Source organism: Choloepus didactylus, chromosome 1 (genome assembly GCF_015220235.1).
Source record: "Choloepus didactylus isolate mChoDid1 chromosome 1, mChoDid1.pri, whole genome shotgun sequence".
Taxonomy (NCBI): domain Eukaryota; kingdom Metazoa; phylum Chordata; class Mammalia; order Pilosa; family Megalonychidae; genus Choloepus; species Choloepus didactylus.
This window is the reverse complement of record NC_051307.1, coordinates 106831102-106850017: the sequence shown is the minus strand read 5'-3', so window position 1 is coordinate 106850017 and position 18916 is coordinate 106831102. Positions and strand designations below refer to the sequence as shown.

At 40.6% G+C, this 18916-nt stretch overlaps 1 protein-coding gene across 4 annotated transcripts in view; it reads left to right on the top strand.

The window, feature by feature from the left end:
- The window catches only part of MAP3K13 (mitogen-activated protein kinase kinase kinase 13), a 174425-nt gene that overhangs the window by 149380 nt on the left and 6129 nt on the right, over positions 1 to 18916 (top strand). For all 4 annotated transcript variants that reach the window (XM_037839022.1, XM_037838998.1, XM_037839007.1 and 1 more), the window contains 6 exons: positions 7391 to 7500; positions 8337 to 8453; positions 9126 to 9263; positions 12703 to 13489; positions 15967 to 16037; positions 18248 to 18545. In XM_037839022.1, coding sequence (XP_037694950.1) covers positions 7391 to 7500; positions 8337 to 8453; positions 9126 to 9263; positions 12703 to 13489; positions 15967 to 16037; positions 18248 to 18545 — 1521 coding nt within the window. The remainder of the gene's footprint in view (positions 1 to 7390; positions 7501 to 8336; positions 8454 to 9125; positions 9264 to 12702; positions 13490 to 15966; positions 16038 to 18247; positions 18546 to 18916) is intronic.

The following is an 18916-nucleotide window of genomic DNA, read 5'->3' as shown; positions in this document are numbered from 1 at the left end:
TACCTTATGCAAGGCACCGTTTAGGGCAACACACACCCATAGTCAGTATCCTCAACTGCAAAAAGTCACTTTTTATTATCAAGTATCGATGACATGTAGTGTAAAATTGAAAGCAGAAAATGTTCTTTTGGAGTAAGAAAAGGAAGGGGAGGGAAGGGGAGGGGAGGGGAGGGGAGGGGAAGGAAAATGCTTTGTTCATTTGGCATCTTTTAATCGTCATTAATTCTTCCACATTTTTCTCCCAACATAAAATTTCACTTCTCCTTAAATAGCCCCAAACATTCCTTGCCAGTTCTTGGAATTTTTCAGGTATTTAAAAAGTTGTTTTGTCTCTGGGTTTGAAATTGAGACTATCTCTGGAGAGAGATGATGAAGTATTTATGAACTAGCTAATGAGGTACTAAGAAAAGCAACCGACCTTGAGTATAAACCCCTGTCCTGTCATTTGATCACATAGAATTTGATCACATAGATCTTAGATAATATCACTAAATTTTCTAAACCTCAGCTAACTTTTCTAAACAATGAAGATAATCATACCTTCCCTTCCTTATAGAGTTTCCGTGAGCTTCAAATTAGATGATAAAAATAAAATTAACATTGTAAACTATAAAGAACTGTTCAATTGTAAATGTGGTTATTTACCCTACTGCAAAACCTTAAAAGCCTCCTTTTGGGTTATTACTTTCTGGGTGCCTTTCCTGAGATGGATAAGATGGTAGCCAGGGAACTCCTATTAATTGTATTTTTACTACTCTTTCCTCCCCCAGTGAGGAATAACTGGTTCTTAGCACACACATGGTTTTGCTTTTTCTACAGCAGCTTTGTACCTGAGGCCTCACCTTCTCCTGCCTGCTGACAAGATCCTCGAAGGGTCAGTTATCAATCAGTGGTTATTAGCCCTTGGGCTCCCCTTCCACCAAAGCTGTCAGTTAAGAATGCTGCCAAGAACCCAGCTGACTTCTTCCTGAGAGAAAATGCTTCATCTGTTTCTCATCAATGGCACATGTATAAAGATGCAGCACATATAGAGCAGATGAACAAAGCAACCAATCTCAGTATAATATTAGATTCTGCCAAAGCTATTGCTTCATTCCTAGACCATAACCCATTTCTCCAAATAGGCAATTATTGCTCCTGGTATTCAATTACCTTTAATACTTGTCTTTAGAGAACATTTTGGTCCCATCCCAGATCCCAGCTGCTAGATGGGGCATGTGCCCTGCTTTTAAGCCCTTCCAGTACCCTCTGTCTTTGCACCATTCTAGTTTCCTCTTGTGTTTTTGAGAGTGCCACTGTGACCATCCAGAAATCCAGGGGTTGTGAGGTGAGAAGACATATCAACTCCTTTAGGGAGAGACTGTCCTGCCTTAAGAGTAATATCCTCGAGTTAGTAGCTGCTTAGGAAGAGGCTGGATACTCATACCTTGGGAGACAATTGAGAGTTGGACTTGATGACTTTTAAGGCTGTTCTGACTCAGAGTCTGTGATTTCTCACCACCATCTTTTCTGTTCCTCATGCTAGGCTAGAACTGACTCAATTTCATTTCTTGAGATATTTTAGGAGATGTAAGATGCAGGGTTTGGGTATGAGAGCTTCACTCTGCTGATAGAATGACTGGAGAGAAGACAGAAACCTTTCAAATGTTACTGGCTTTCTCAGGCCTTACCTGGGACATAAAGGGGATCACATTAATGGTAATAAGCCAAATGTCACTGGAATTTTCCCTGACCTGCTTACACAGGACTGAAGTGCTGTGTTAAGTGCTCCCCTCCCTATACCCCCACTTCACACACATAATGCCTGTTTCTGGGACTCTCCAACAAGGAGTGGGGATCTCAGACAGCCTCATGCTAGCATACGCTCTGCTTTCTACTGACTCTGGCTAGATACTGCAGTCTCCTGCCTAGCATCTACTGGGTGTGGCTTTATTGGTTAGCGATCATTTCTGCTGCAAGACTGTCCACAGCTGGCACCTGCTGGATGCTGCCGTGTCCTTAAGGCACTGCCATTGTGTACCAGGAATTGCTATCTCTGGCTACAACTAAAGCTCTGGAGTTCCCAAGATTCCCAAGCTGCCAAGTGTTCTGTTTATGCAACTAACTCTTCTTTCCCCTGCGGAGTTATACTTTGTTGAAGTAACAGAACAATGCTGGTTATGGTACAATGCTTTATGGGCTTTTTAGTGAAACAGTCCAAATACCTCTTTGCTCTTATGACTGAGGCTTTGTTATAGGTCAAACCCATGCAGAACTACTCCTTCCTTCATGGTGTTTTCTCTCCAGAGAGGTTTGCAGTCTCTTTGAAAATTGGCTTCAGGCCTGCCAACCTTCCAGTTTTTCTGATATGCCCAGACTTGTCTGAATTGCAAAATTCATTAATTAATTTTAATTAATTAATTGCAAAATTAATATTTACCAGGAACACAATACCTGGGGGAAAACACATTATTAAATCAGTACCTGGTGTTTTCCCACATATCCTATTCCTTCTTCACAGAAGAGAACTTCTGTGAAAGAAGGGAGCCTACTCTGTCTCTGTGTTCATGCAAAAGAAAGTTTTATTCTACTCATTTCTACATGTTTTTATAGCATACAAGGTAGTCTCCTATGTGACTGTTTTCAGGTATTTCAGGGAGGGTGCATTTTTTCTAAAGCCATAAGGTGTGATTGCATGTCTTTGATCTCAAGGGACAATGTCTTTGGGGCTAGACAGGAGACAGCAGGAGCAGGAGACAGGAGCACAGAAGGAGCCCGGCAGGAGCCCAGCAACTATTCCCTTATCTAAATTGCTGCCTGCCTTCAGGCATGCAAAGCTTTTGGCCTTCCCCCAGCCTGGTGCCCGCCTTCAGGATTCCGAGGCTAGGAAGTGGCCCCACTGTATAGCCTATCAAGCCAGGGAAACTTCCGTGTCTCCACATCTCCCCCCTTTTTATTATGATTACAATTTGGTGTAGTGACATAAAACTTATTCATAGGGATATCATGGGGGTTCCGGGAACGGGTGCCACATCTTCTTAGGCTGTTCCATTCGCACTGGAGTCAGCTTTGGGAGGTATTTTTTTGTACAGTTGTTATAGCGCAGCATCGTTGGTCCTCTGGGAAACAGGACGGTGGGCTTCAAGGTTCCATTGGGCTGTTTTGTGACAAATAACCTTTTAAAAATAACTGAAATTATAATTAGCAGTATTACATTGTTGTTTGATGTTATGCACATTAGTAACCAAAAGAAGGTTAGAAGTTTTTAATTTTTATAACATTGTCTAAACTTTGTTTTTTGCGATTTATAACATACTACATGAATTTAATTATTTTTAGTAGTTTATTTATTTTTAATTTAAAGTTAAGGAAAAGACTTAGCTTTTTTAAAAGTGAGAAGACAATATTTTTAAACAACCAAGGACATGATAAATTTAACGTATGTTGAGTGCAAGAAGTTATTTTGATAAAAGAAACCTTTTGCATCCTATACTGATTATTTAGAAAAACACTTCTATAACCTTTTATCAAGAAATAACACCTTAATAATTTAAGGAAACCTTTTCTTAATAAAAACAGCAGGAGACCGTAACATGAGGAGCTTGCAGTACAGTGAGGAATGTTTTATTTTTATGAATTATTAGGCACATACCCACAACATTGAATAGTAATTACTGCTTTGGGTGGTGGTTAAAATATTTAATGCTATTTTGTTTTAGTTTTATAAAATCACTTTTTTCTTTAAGCTTTGAGGTTCTATTGTTAAACAGTGTTATTACTAGTTTTTACCATTTTTTAACTTTGACTACAGAAAAAATTGTTTTTACAAACTTTTTACAGCTTTTTGTATTTATCTAGGCTTTATCCCACATTCCTATTCATCCAGGCTTTATTTCACATTCTCAGTCATTTGGGACAAAGCTACTTTCCTTTTCTTCTTAATTAGAAAAACATTTTTTATACCTTTTATACAACATACTATTAGTACCAAAATTAAACTTGTTAGAATGATGCTAAATATTTAAAACAAAACATTTTTTATAGAGAGAGGGAGTTAAAGTCCTCATTATTAGATTCCTTAGTAGAGATATTATTATATGACACTGGTTTTTCACACAAATGCAAACTGTGCAAACTGCACAAAATTTAAAAGGAGAACTACAAATTTGGGGTTATAGTTAGTGGGGCTGAAACCCACTGAGTTTGCATGTATGACTCTTGGATTAACTTAATTAGCTTTACTACACAATAGACTAATTGAAACAAAAGAAAGCAAAGTGAACACAATAAAAAAAATTACACACTTACCCAGTACAGGGAAAGTTTGAATTGCAAAGCTACCTTAACTCAGATGCATTTGATGTTTGTTTGTGGCAGGCACTTTCATCTGGACTTCCTAGTCCCGGTACTCTAGGAAAAATTTCTGGGCAACTGGTTAAGCATAATGGGGTAAACAAGATTCCCGGCTAATGTTGCCTTGTGAAGACAGTGTTGCAAAATTGGTGCGGCACTTTTAGGGAGGGAAGGCAGCGGTGGTGGCAATAAAGGAGGAAAGGCAGGGAGCAAGGCTATAGTCATTTCCCCACCGCCTTTATCGGCTGGCGGTATGGGGACCAAGGGCTTGGGAGGCGGAGACCTTTATCCGAGAGAGCGGCGGTCTCTTTCTCAGGTACCTTACTTTCCAAAGCCTCAGTTTCAGCAATATGAAGAGGAGCCAGGCAGTGAGAATAAGAGCCCATGTAGTAAATGTTTTAGAGGAAACTTTTTGTCCTTGCTTAAAGTGGCACTTTAAATTTCGTCCAATGTGCTCCCACACATTTAAGTTTAATGTGCCTTCCTCAGGAAACCAAGGGTTATGTTGAACAACATTATGCAATAAAGAGTACAAATTGTCTTCTGAAACAGAAGCTTCACTAGCCTGCAGCAGCCGTTGTAAAATTAACACATACCGGTGCTGGGGAACACTGAGAGACTGACCCATATTGTTGAGTGGCTGAAACTTCTGACCCACTGCGAGATGACTCACTTGTACTTACTGCGCAGCTGCCAAACATTGTGGTCAGGACTGGAACGCCTCACATGGGGCACCAATTGTGAAAGAAGGGAGCCTTCTCTGTCTCTGTGTTCATGCAAACGAAAGTTTTATTCTACTCATTTCTACATGTTTTTATAGCATACAAGGTAGACTCCTATGTGACTGTTCTCAGGTATTTCAGGGAGGGTGCATTTTTTCTAAAGCCATAAGGTGTGATTGCATGTCTTTGATCTCAAGGGACAATGTCTTTGGGGCTAGACAGGAGACAGCAGGAGCAGGAGACAGGGGCACGGAAGGAGCCCGGCAGGAGCCCAGCGACTATTCCCTTACCTAAATTGCTGCCTGCCTTCAGGCATGCAAAGCTTTTGGCCTTCCCCCAGCCTGGTGCCCGCCTTCAGGCTTCCGAGGCTAGGAAGTGGCCCCGCTGTATAGCCTATCTAGCCAGGGAACCTTCTGTGTTTCCACAAACTTCTTTTGGAAAGTCTACTTCCTTATAGGTTTCAGTCTTCAAGAGATTCTCATAAGCTGTATTCTAGGAGGTTTATTTCCTCCAGAATTGAAAAAAAAGAAAAGAAAAATCTGATCTGTAATATCGTATTCTTTACCACCAGAGGGAGGTATCCTTTTTTTGGGGGGGGGGGGGCTTCCTTTATCCTAAGTATTCTACTAGGATCCACTGACATGTTTTTGCACAAAATAGGACCCTTTAAGGCCCAAATTTGACCCTTTCCTTATCCTTTTTTTTTGGAATAACAACTCTTGCTTGTCATTATTTGGTCTCTTAAAACTCAAATCCTCTAAATTCTTACTCCTTAACAATGATCTAATGATTGAGAGAGCAGCATTACCTGGAGCTCAACCAAACCTGCACTTAGTGCTTAGGTGCTGTCAAAAGCTGTTATCAAATAAAGGGGGTAGTGCATTCCAATCTTGGCTTTCTGAAGACAGTTGTGTAGCTTTGATGCCTAAAAGTCAATGATAGAAACTTTTCTTCCAATGATCAACATATGAACAATATATAAATGAAGATCTAGCATGTTATGAACAATAAGCAGGATAGTCATTTTCTAATTAACAATATAATTTCCTCTATAAAAACAAATAAGAAATAGCTGATTTGGATAAAACAGGAGAATATAAATGAAACTATAGAAGTATGGTGCCACAATTACTTGAGAATAAATTCTTCCATGATCCAGACAGATACTTTAACATGAATCTAAAGATAATGGAATAGTTCTAGGGGAACATTTAGTTACACATTTAACCTTCACTGGAAATTATCTTAATCTCATTATCTTCTTGGAATGGTAGTCTATCATAATATGACAAAAATTCTTTTAGTTCTTTTCCTAGACACTGTTTGTTGTCCATATTCCAGCAGAAGTTTTTCTCCCTCCTATGATTTATGTAAAATTGGCTTGAATTGCCAGGTTCTGTGGAAATTCTAGTGCCCACCCTAGCACTTCTGTGAATTCCTGGAAGATTTACAATTTCATGGCCACTTTGACTCTGCCTTCCTAAATTCTTGTTTTCCCCTCCCTGCTCCAGTCTTATGGTTGCTCCTTTATCTGTCCTGTCATTAACCCAAATGTGAAATTCAGCACCTTTCTTCAATTTCTGAAAAAACAAAACAAAACAAACACAAAAACACTCATGCAAAGCCAACGTAGATATCGGACATTTTACTCAATGTTTAGGAAATTGGAAGAGGTTTCAATTTTAAACAACCTAAGTTGCATATTAGTATCCATCTCTGTCTTTAAAAATTTGTTGGGCTACTAAATTCCTTGGCCATACCCTCTCTTTCCTCCTCTCTTTCTTGTTCTTTTACTTGTCCCCAAATTCCTGTGTAGTTGCCTGTATTTTTATTCCCATCTCCTGCTGTTCATGTCCCTGGGGTTTCTACTCCAAATATTTTCTCAAGATATTTTGCTAAATAAAAGCCAGGAGGAATTCTGGTACCCATGATAAAGATGATCATATTCTCATAGATACACATGTGCAGCATGTAGTTATCAGAGCTGTTCTTTAGGGCCAGGCTATTTCAGCTACCATCTTGACTTAAATTGAGTTTCTTTCCCCAGAAATGTGTTCAGTGTGTTACTGTGATGTTTCTGGTGGCCAGTGCTGTAGGAAAATTGGAAAAGAGACAGCATTGCATATTGGACTAGAAATGCAAAAATGTTATGGGGTTTGCAGATACACTAGCATGAGATTATTCTCTATCAATCAACAAATATTTATTGAACACCTATTCTGAATAAGGCTCTTCAGTAGAAACATGCAAGAAAAAACTCTCTTACATCATCCCAGGGTTAGACCAGGAATTGAAACTCCTAAAATATTAATAAAATCTAATTTGTCCTTGCCTAGGCTGAATGGAGAGAAGAAGTGAAAAAACACTTCGAGAAGATCAAAAGTGAAGGGACTTGTATACACCGATTAGATGAAGAATTGATTCGAAGGCGCAGAGAAGAGCTCAGGTCAGCTTACCTGTCTCCTTATCCACCTCTTCTCATTCCCAAGTCTTCAGATATTGATAGGAATCCTCTTTGTGAATCACCATTTGACCTTCTATTTATCTTTCTCTCCTTTTTTTTATTGTTATGCTCTTTAATAGTTGCACTAAATGTTTGCCTTTCTTTATATCTGTCTCTTATGCTCACTCCCCAACTTTGTTATCCTCCTTTGTTATATTTATGTAACAAAGTTTCCTTGAGCAATACTGCTTGTTCACTCAACTAGGGAAGGTCCTCAATGCTACAGAAGGACAGAAATGTGTAAGATTTAGTCCCTGACATCAAGAGGCTTATAACCTGTCAAGGGACACAGATATGTTCACAGATTACCACACTATTACACAGGGTATTATTTGTGCCATGAATTAAGTATAAATGATCATGATGTCAGCTTTAACTGTACATTTTCATTAAAATATACTGTATTCTTATTAAAATATTGATACCAAGTTTTTACTTTGGTTGGTGAACAAGGCTGAAAATATTAGTGTGGATCCTGTCAACACTACACAGATAAAGGCTACAAATTATACACAAATCACTTTGCGGTTTAGTCCTTGGCCCTCCTGGCTAGTCTGTATGGCTGTATGTGACTCTTAAAGATAAACCAAACGGAGAGCTTGGATTTCCCATCTGCCACTTCCACTCTATCTTGTCTGTTGTATCAGACAAGGGAGACTTAGCTCTCAAGAGCCTTTGAGTAAATCTTTTGAGATCAACCATACTATTTCTTATTTCATTAGAGCTGACGTTCTCCCCCAAGTTGGTCTTCCTCACTGATCCTGTGTTTTCGTTGATAGACATGCTTTGGATATTCGTGAACACTATGAGAGAAAACTTGAGCGAGCTAATAATTTATACATGGAACTGAGTGCGATCATGCTGCAGCTAGAAATGCGAGAGAAGGAGCTTATTAAGTATGTATCCAGATCGGTGGCTGTCCTAATTGATTTCGGTCTATCAATAAGCAGAAATAAATTACTCTTCCATGTTGCTGCTAATCAGAACTAGCAGATATTTTATTCTTTTATCCAGTATTACTTAAAGGATGTGCTGTGCATGGTTCTCTGCCCCTCATGAGGCTTAAAGTTAAGTGGAGTTGCCCCAGAGCTGATGCTGGTTATAGGGAAACATGCATTTGATAGGTTTGCAATTTCACCTTGCTGGGTAGCTCAGAGAAGGGCAACAGCAGGAGCTTATTGCCCCCTGGGGAAGCAATATGACTGCTGAAAATGGTTTAAGGTATTCCTGATGGTGGCAAGAAAACCCTGGGATCCTGACCAAAAAAGCAGCTACTGAAAATAAGAAGGACCTCTGCCATTGTATTGGGTCTCTCATGAGGTGTGTTGGGGAAGGGAAGGTCAGCCTCTGAGTCCATCTGTGAATTGAAGAGCAGAATCAAGTCAGGTTAGTTTGAATTTAGTATCCTTTCCCCCCTTTTTAACCTGAATAGCCATCCTTGTTATTCAAATAGCCTCTATCTGTTAAGTGTGGCCAGAATCTGGGGATAGAATTAGCCTATGATAACATTCTGCCCATCCTTTCTGTCTGCAGTGACTGAGAAGTGGCTTTTTCTTTTCAACCTGTAGGCGTGAGCAAGCAGTGGAAAAGAAGTATCCTGGGACCTACAAACGACACCCTGTCCGTCCAATAATCCACCCTAATGCCATGGAGAAACTTATGAAAAGGAAAGGCGTGCCTCACAAACCTGGGATGCAGACCAAACGGTGAGACACGTGTATGACTTGATATTCAGATAAATACAGGAGAGATCAGAGAATGGGAGGGTAACCCCTAGGGATGCATTGTCAGACGATGGCCAATGTGGCCACTCCCATAGCTCCTTATTAGCATGCTTGTCTCCAGATGAAACAGAATGGGAAGGTGAAAAAGTGTGTGTGTTGTGGATTCTAGGAATCTTGTTTTTTCTGAGGCATAGATATTTATTGTGTCTTAGCATGAAATAGTGGAAAGAGAAATAAACTGGGGGCCAGAAAGACCTTGATTCAAAACCCAGCTCTGCCTATTATAAGCTGTGTGATTTGGGGTGTCACTTTAACTCTTCAACTGCCATTCCCAATACAGTCAAATGCTATGGTTATATCATAACCATATCATAAGTCTTTTTATGACTTCTAGTGCAGAGAATTGGATTAATCGTAATTCTTGATTTGTGTCACATTGGTCCATGCATGGCCCACTTTGATTATTCAGGTAGGTAGTTATTTTTAGTAAGGTAATAAGTTCTTGTGAACCCACCACCAAAAACAAAAGTAGGAGCATTGATAATTACCTATACCTCACCATATGGTTCCCTTCATTCCACCCCCACATAGGATTTTTGTGACATCTAAATAAGATAACATGTGAAAGCACCTGGCAAAATAGGTGCTCGAAAAATGAGTTTTTGAATACTTAGGGACTGCTCTTTCCTTTAATTACAACACATTTTCCTTATATTAGTTTAATCTAAGAATACTCTTCCAGTCAGTTTTTATTACCAATGTCTGCTAGAGCCTCATTCCTCCCCTATAACAGAAAATTGTCTCTTTTCTAGCTAAGTTAATATAAAGGAAAGAAATGTCCCTTAACAGTGAAACTCCAGTGAAAGACAGTAAGAATGCAAGTAATGAGAAAACACAAACCAAGAATGCATTTTAAGGCTATCAGAAATGGTGGTCATTCTACCATAGCATGCATAATATAAATCTAAACGACTAATGAGGAACTACATGGATTAATTCCAATTTTGCTTTTACTTACCCGATCATCTTCTGGTCAAGTTCTGAGGAATTCTTTCCAGATGGACTTGGCAAAACCTTCAGGGCAATTCCAGCATCTCTTTTAGTGTACTAAGTAAGGACAGTGTTCACCTGCTGGCCCCTCCCTGCATTCTGCCAACATTTGAAATTAAGAGCATGGTCGGGGTAGAAAACACTATTGTTTAACTTTTTGAAATATGATCTCGTATTTACCTTTATTTTGGCTGTAATAGATTTGAAAGAGTGACTTCACCAATAGATACTTAGTCAACAGTGTAGCTGAACACAAAGACATCATCCCAAAGTGGATATTAAAGCTGGGAATATTTGTGTTTTCCATTGATTGTCTCTTAAAGGATTTAAATTTCAGATTATGTTAACAGCCCAATGATTATCAAATCAGAAGTCCAGAGACCTTCAAGGTGGTCAGAAAGGAGAAACCATTCACCATCCTTTAGCCTAGGTTTCCATTTTTGTTTGGTTAGGGACTAAAAAGAAGAGAGTCAAAGTTCAGTTATGGCTCCACCAAGCCTGTTACAAGTGAGTATAGCCCACTAAGATGGTCTAAATACCTCATTTAAAGGAGAAGTTTGGAATAGGGAAAGAAGAACCTATGCTTTAGAGCCTGAAGACTTGGGTTCAAGTCATAAGTTCTGCTGTTTACTAGCCTTCTGATAGACACAAGCCAGCTAACCTCTCTGGTCCTTGATGCCCTTATCTGTAAAATGGATATTGTATAGTAGTAAGCAAGTACTTATATACTATAAAGTGCTTTTTAAACTGTAAAGTGCTATAATTTTTGCACTGTCAGCTTCAATAAAAGTAACTTTCACTTGACTTAGGATGCTTTCACTTCAGCTCTCTTTTAGGCCCCATCAGATTCATTTACTGTGCAAGTAAATGCCTCTAACTGCACATAGAGGGCTCTCTTGCCTCAGCAAGAGCCCCAGAACGTCCTCAATCCAGATACCTTCTGTGGCAAAAGTTGGTCAGATGACCATAGAACTTTGACTTCTGGCACAGGGAGCTGCTGATAGCAGCACAATGCACTATCCACCTTTTCATAAACCAGTAACACCTGGAACTTCTGTGCCAAAACAAGCCTTTAACTGTACTTCTTCCGGAAGAGAAGAAAAACCCATTTCCCACTGTCTGATGACTACTGATTTCTTCTAAGGCCTGGCTATTCAAAGTATGGTCCTCAGTCCAGCATCGTCTGGGAGTTTGTTAAAAATGCAGAATCATAGGCCCCACCCCAGACCTACTGAATCAGAATCTTCATTTTAATAAGCTCCACAGGTGATTTGTATGTACCTTCAGGTTTGTATTCTGACTGTCCAGTAAACCAGACTGGAAATCAGGAGAGACTTCTTGTCTGGGTTCTGTCACTAACCCGCTGTTAAACCATGAGCCACTTGGGCTGGGCTTTGGGTTCATCATCACGTTTGGTGGAGGCAGGACTGTATCTGTTTCCAAGGAGGACAGTCTGTGACTTCCACAGAGATGTCTTGGGCTGCTGCAGGATTAGAGAGAATGGAGGGGGGGGGGGGCTTCAAGAAAGGACCTCTGCTTTCCCACCTCTCTTCAATCAGTTCCATTTCTGTTTCAGATACTGAATTTCTCATAATAATTCATTTGAGAAAAGGATTCTGCTATTAGAAAAAGTATAAAGCCAGTGTCACTCCTCACTAATCCTTCCCTTACTGGCCCTGCTCAAATTCCTGAACTCTCTTGTTTCCCCCTCTCTGCCCCCCAACCCTACCCCGTTTCCTTCCTTACACATTGATTGAGTACCTGCAATGAGCAAGACTCTTTCTAGGGTCCTTCACATACACAGATGCATATGACATAGTTCCAGTCCTTAAGGACACCATGCTTGGGCCAAACTTCCTGAATGTAGCCTCTTGTCTAATTAACCTAAGATTTCCTTCTCTGCTACCAGGCCTCTTTCCTTTGCGATCCCTTGCAGAATCTGCCCAGATCCATCATCAGACATATTTCTGATCATGGGCAAACATCCTTGCCCATACCTTGGCATATTGGCACCAAGCTTGTAGCTGGGATTATGAGGAAGATATTAAGAAACCTGTAAGATAGGCTTGGAATTGAAAGGGGATTTAGTACCTAGGCTAGCCAGGCACAGAATAAAATCCAGTAGGAATAAAGGGACTCCTCTATTAGTGAACATGGGAGTTGTTTTCAACTTTATGCTATCATAAACAATACTGTAGCATGACATCTTTAAACATACATATTTGTGCAAACCCATTATCTCCATTGGATAAATCCCTGTAAATGTGACAGCTGATTCAAAGAGTATATATATTTTAAGGCTTGGGATACATTTACTGAAATTCGAATAAGTTTTCATGTGTTTAAAACCCTATCTGTTCTTTTCTCCCAGGCCAGATCTGTTGAGATCTGAAGGTATCCCCAACATAGATATGGCTCCCAATGCATCCCCTTTGTCTGGAAGCCCCAAAATGTCCACCTCAAGCAGCAAGAGCCGGTATCGAAGCAAACCACGCCACCGACGGGGAAACAGCAGAGGCAGCCATAGTGACTTTGCAGCAATCTTGAAAAACCAGCCAGCCCAGGAAAATTTGTCCCATCCCACATATCTGCACCAAGCTCAATCCCAGTACCCTCCTCCCCATCACCATAATCCTCTGCAGCAGCAATACCAGCAACCCCCTCCCGCCACGTCTCAGAGTCACCACCCCAGACTCAATATGCATGGACAGGACATTGCAACCTGTGCCAACAACCTGAGGTATTTTGGCCCAGCAGCAGCCCTGAGGAGCCCACTCAGCAACCATGCTCAAAGACAGATGCCTGGCTCTAGCCCTGACCTCATTTCTACAGCCATGGCAGCAGATTGCTGGAGAAGTTCTGAGCCTGACAAGGACCAGGCTGACCTTTGGGGCTGTTGTCAGGCTGACCCTTATGACCCTTGCCTCCAGTGCAGGCCAGAACAGCATGGGTCCGTAGCCACACCCTCTGCTGAGCCAGCAGGGAGAAGCCCTGACCTTTCCAAGTCACCAGCACACAATTCCCGCTCAGAAGATGCCCAGGGTTCTGAGAAAATGGAAGAAAATGAATTCAACAGCTGTAGGTCTGCATCGTCCCTCGGCACCCCCCAGCATATAACCCCCCCAGTGCTACCTCGAAAAACAAGGCCTCTTCAGAAGGTAAAGTTTAATGTCAGAGCCTTTCATATTAGGTGCACTATAAAAGATACACAAAAATATATATTTTATAAAAGGATGAGATAACAAAAACAAATAGAAATTTGAGTGCTTGCTTTCTACACTGCTTAAGGGAAAAGTTAGGGAATACACTTTGGTAAATACTGACCCAGGGGAACTGATTCAAATGTATATAATTTCCAAATAAATAAACCACTATATATTGGGCATATGTAATCAAAATAGATCAGAAACTACTACCCACGAACCCTAGTCCTGAGAGATGTTGCAAGAAGAAAGGGTACCGCTGTAAAACAAGTTTGGAAAACAGGTCCTCTGTCCCATTTGGAGATTCCTGGTTCACATTAGCAAATTATAGGCTTTGAAAAATCATGCAGTAAATTTGTTTAATCTAGCATTTCCCTCTGATTATTTGACGATAGCACCTTTTTATATTCCCCCAATGAACTAGTCTTTTTTCAGAATACACTTTGGAAAACATTACTTTAATTCATAGCCATCACTACCCAGCCAATTCTCAATTGTTGAAGCCTGTTTCTCTCCTTTCTCTGGCTGACTGGAGTTCATTAGCTGGTAGGTAGTCTGCACTAGTGGTTAAGAACAGGAGCTTGGGAGTCAGACAGACCTGAGTTCAAAGCCAGGCTCTTCTACTTAGTACCTGTATGACTTTGGGCCAATTGGTTAACTTCTATGAACCTCGGTTTCCTCATTTATAAAATGGGGTTAATAATGGGCTCTGCCCCATTGGTAGTTTGGAGGATTTAAAGAGTTACTATATATAAAGCACTTAGAATAGGGCCTGGCACATAGCATGCTTCCCCCAAAATGTTAGCTTTTCTTTCTGATGAGTTAAAAATAAGATTATGTTTGAAAAGTGTTTAGCACACAGTAAACACCCATTCAGTGCTATGTATTGTTTCTGTCTCATCATCACCATCATCTATCAGGAGTTGAAGGTATGAAAATGTCTGAAATGCAAATGAGTATATTTCGGTCAACTAAACATTTAGTTGAAGGGAGGGCTATTGTCTGAAAATTGTATTTCTTCATCTACATATAAGGCTGCTACTTGCTAAGCATTCCTAGAAATTAAATTGTGTTTTGGATGGTGCAGTAGTTTGGGCTAAATCATTCTCTGCTCTCCCTACCCCTATGATCAATAATGTGTATTTTTTTGGTAACAGCTTTATTGAGATATAATTCACATACTACACAACTCACCCATGTAAAGTGTCCAGTTCAGTGGTTTTTTAGTATATTCACAAAACTGTGCAACCATCACCACACTATTTTAGAATGTGGTGATGGTTGCACAGTTTTGTGAATATACTAAAACCCCCAAAAACCCCACCCTTTAGCAGTACCCCCTTCCCTGCAATTCTCACATTTTTGAACTCACTTCAAGGTTGGGATGCCATCTCTGACTCCACAGGCCATGGAGCACACACCTGGTACATTTGGCCTCGTTAGAAATGCACTCTCACAGAGCAGCTCCCTTTCTCCTCCCTGAGCTACAACCCCACAGGTGTTCCTAGGGTAATGTCAGTATAACTCCATCCCTGTCTTTATACTCAAGAAAGCATATTGGAGTGCAAATGGGTGAGAGTGATAATATTTTGGAACTTACTTTTAAAAAGATAAATTATCCTCAATCTTTGATACAATTAATTGTGATACAATTAATCCTCCCAGAGGATTGTGGTATTCCTGTGTATCATGATGCTGTGGTTAAGAATGGTTGATCTTAAGTGTGGCTGTTCTTAAGCCCTTGAGGCAAGATGGGATCTTTCTCTGTAAAGGAAGACCATCTTCTCAGGCAGGACACTTGTCCAGTCTTCCGGATCAACCACATAGTACTGGCAGTTTCTCCAACCAGAACTCCCTCCAACATTCTGACTCAATAAAAGTTTATTAAGCACCTATTTTGTATGCAGCATTGTGTTAAAAGTGGAGTGAGACACACAGTTCAACTAAGACATGGTCTGAACTTCAAATAATTTCTGTCTTAGTAGTAGAGATGACATAGCATAATAACTATGATGTTAGTGAAAAAGTAATTGGTGCATAAAGGGGGAAAAATGTAGTTGTTGGACTTTGAAGAACTGAAAGATCACTTCTTGGTGGAGTCTCTAGGACAGAAAGCCTGAAACCCCTAGTGACAGTGATTACGAGAGGCCGTTCCGAACTCCAAGACCTTTTCTCCCATTTTCCTTCTCCATCACTCACTTCTGGACACTTTGATGAAGCTGTCACCTTCCTGAGGATAAGATAAAGTTTTACTCAGTTCTGTGTGTCTTCCAGATTTACTACAGGGCCTGTCATCATGGGTACCCAGGAAAAGTTGCTAAATGAGTGAATGAGGATATATACGTTTGAAGACACTCAGCAAGCATGGTATGTGACACAGCAAAAGAGAGAGACTAAAATAAATTGAACTGTTTTCTTCTTGTTCTCCTCAGAGTGGAGATGACTCCTCAGAAGAGGAAGAAGGGGAAGTAGATAGTGAAGTTGAATTTCCACGTAGGCAGAGGTAAAACCAACAAATACACACAATTGCTTTCAGTGTTTCAAACACCGAGTGCTTTCCATCGGGTAATGTCCTGGGTTTCCACACACCTTGTTCAATCAGAGGTCACTTTCTGACAGCCACCTTATGGGGAAATTTGAACTCACTGTATTCATGTTTTCTCATTGCCACATTTTGGCAGCTGGCTATGTAATAGCAGATCCTAGTTCATCAGAATTCATTTCATAGGAACTTCAAGCTGCGGTGCATAATTAGAGATTTAAGGTTACAATTGGGAATAGAGTGAGAAGTTTGTGAGAGCTGGCCATGCTGTCTTATGGGTAATTTTACTGTTTTCTAGTGTACCTCCTTATGTCTTGGATTTTATCATTCAAGTGAAGTATGACTAGATGAATCCTCATTCAATCCTGCCTTAGAAATAACTTCTTGCTTAGCCAAGGATAATAATGTTGGTGGTAGGATTAAAGAAGGATCACTTCTCCCTACTTCTAAAATATGAGCTTCCCTTAAGCAGAAGTAGGGAAGGTAATTTTCCTTCCAGGAGGCCTTTTGTGCTAATAGAGATTTGATTCTTGAAGAGACTCTAGGGATCTCCCAGGAAGATTTGTGTACCTGCCCAAAGACAGAAATTCTCTCCAACCCAAGGAATTCCTTTGGTAAATTGTATTTTGGGTTTCCACGCTGTGCACAAATGTTCTCATCCCCTGATCTATTCCTGCCACATTGCTTTTGCTAGCTTATTGTCTCCTTGATAGTTTGTTTCTCCACTGCAGTGAGATTCAGCCTCAGTAAAATATGTCTCTGAACTCATTCTGCTGACATCACAATTATGTTACTTCTAGCTTCTGTTCCAGTGACACAACATGAGCTCAACCCATCTGAAGGCTTCCCACTTTCCGTTTTAGCTATACTGCAAATTATATTTGTTTTTATCTCACAGTTTTGCTCTTTATATTATAACATTCTTCTCTCTGTCTCCCCGCCTGGATTAATAGCCTTTTGAAGTTGTGTGAATCTTACTTTAACTTTCTTTTCCCACATAGTCTTCCTTTGTCTGACCATCAAAAATACTTTGTACTAAAAAATACAAAAAGACCAGACAACAGCAGAAGGAAAGGGCAGTCTTGTTTTTACTATTTGTTTTATATTGATTTTTAAATTAGTGTAAATAAGAGTTCTTATTTACTACCCTATCTGTAAACAATGGGAAAGAAAAAAGAACCTTTGCAAATTCTCCCCTCAGAAGCTTTGCCTCATTAGCACTAAACCCCGATGTTAACTGGAATGGGTCACTAACTGGCTGGGCTGTGCCAGCAGCAGAGTGAGTGTTCCTTCCAGGCTCATTTCTGTTGGCATTTGGTCTACAGGGATGGTGGAAAGCACTTGGCCATGCCCCCGGGCATTGGGCTCTGGAACTGTAATTGGGATAGGGTCGGGGGGAATGTTGGGGAGGACACTGAGCAGAATGTGAGCAGACCTGGCCCAAGCCTCAGTTCTGCCTTCTCTAATGGTGTGGCCTTGAACAAGTCACTTGCCCTCTGGCTTCAGTTTTCTGATCTGGATCTCTAAAGTCTGTTTCACCTGTGAGAATCTATGCCTCTGTGAATAAGAAACATGATTTCAATTTGAGCATTTCCATACAGTGTGTTTAGATCAGCTGATTTTTTTTTCAAAGACCAGGGTAGCCATCAGCTTTGGAGTGTAGTGTTTAGTCAAACATACAAACCAAATGAAAAGGGACATTCAAATATCCCTCATTATTGCTTTAAAATCAAATGGCCAAATTTTTTTAAATGGTGATAAAAGTTAGCAAATGGTTGCCTATGAGTGGGGTAGGGGTGTGGAATTGACTAGAAAGGGGAATGAGGGAACTTTCCGGGATGATGGAAATGTTCTGTATCTTGCTTTGGGTGGTGGTTACACTGGTACACGTTCAACAAGTAAACTTCATTAAATACACACTAAAGATCTGTGCATTTTACTGTTTAATTGTTATACTTTTTTTAACTTGGGCATGTTAAATAAAATATATCTGTAAACTGAAAAAAAAAAAAATTGAATACCTTCTACCTATCTGGATTTGAGTCTCCCTCAAGGGCAGGAGAAAAAAAGAAAAAAACTAGATGATTTCTCACCACGGCTGTGAGTGACAGATAAGGAAAGGGAAGCAGTTGTTCCTGTGATTAAGCACGTCTGCTTCTTTGTGGTTTTAGGCCCCATCGCTGTATCAGCAGCTGCCAGTCATATTCAACCTTCAGCTCTGAGAATTTCTCTGTGTCCGATGGAGAGGAGGGAAATACCAGTGATCACTCACACAGCCCTGATGAGTTAGCTGACAAACTTGAAGACTGCCTCATGGAGAAGCTGGAGGACCTGCTGTCCCAGACGCCGGAGATCCCCCTTGAGATTTCCTCACACTCGGACGGGCTGTCTGACAAGGAGTGTGCCGTGCGCCGCGTGAAGACACAGATGTCTCTGGGCAAACTGTGTATGGAGGAACGGAACTATGAGGTGGGGCTTCTCCTCCCTTCTCCTCTCTTCCCTGTTCCCTTCCTGGAGCTCTTCTGGGTTAGAAAATGTTCAAAGTCCTTGTGACCATTACAGCTGTCATTTAGTGTGTAAGATACATCAACTGCCTCCATGAAGTAGATAGAAGTACAAAGATCAACAGAGCTCTCAGAAATGATGGCAGTTGCTTTGAAATGAGGCACAAACCACAAACTGCTCAGGAAACCCTCCATTTCAAGGTTTAACTCAAACATCACCTCCTGCCGCCCCATGTCCCAACTCAGTTAAGGATATGATGCCTCATCCTCCATGTCCCACCATCCCCTGGACTATGCTGTCATAGCACATGTAACCCTGTTTCATATACAGTACCG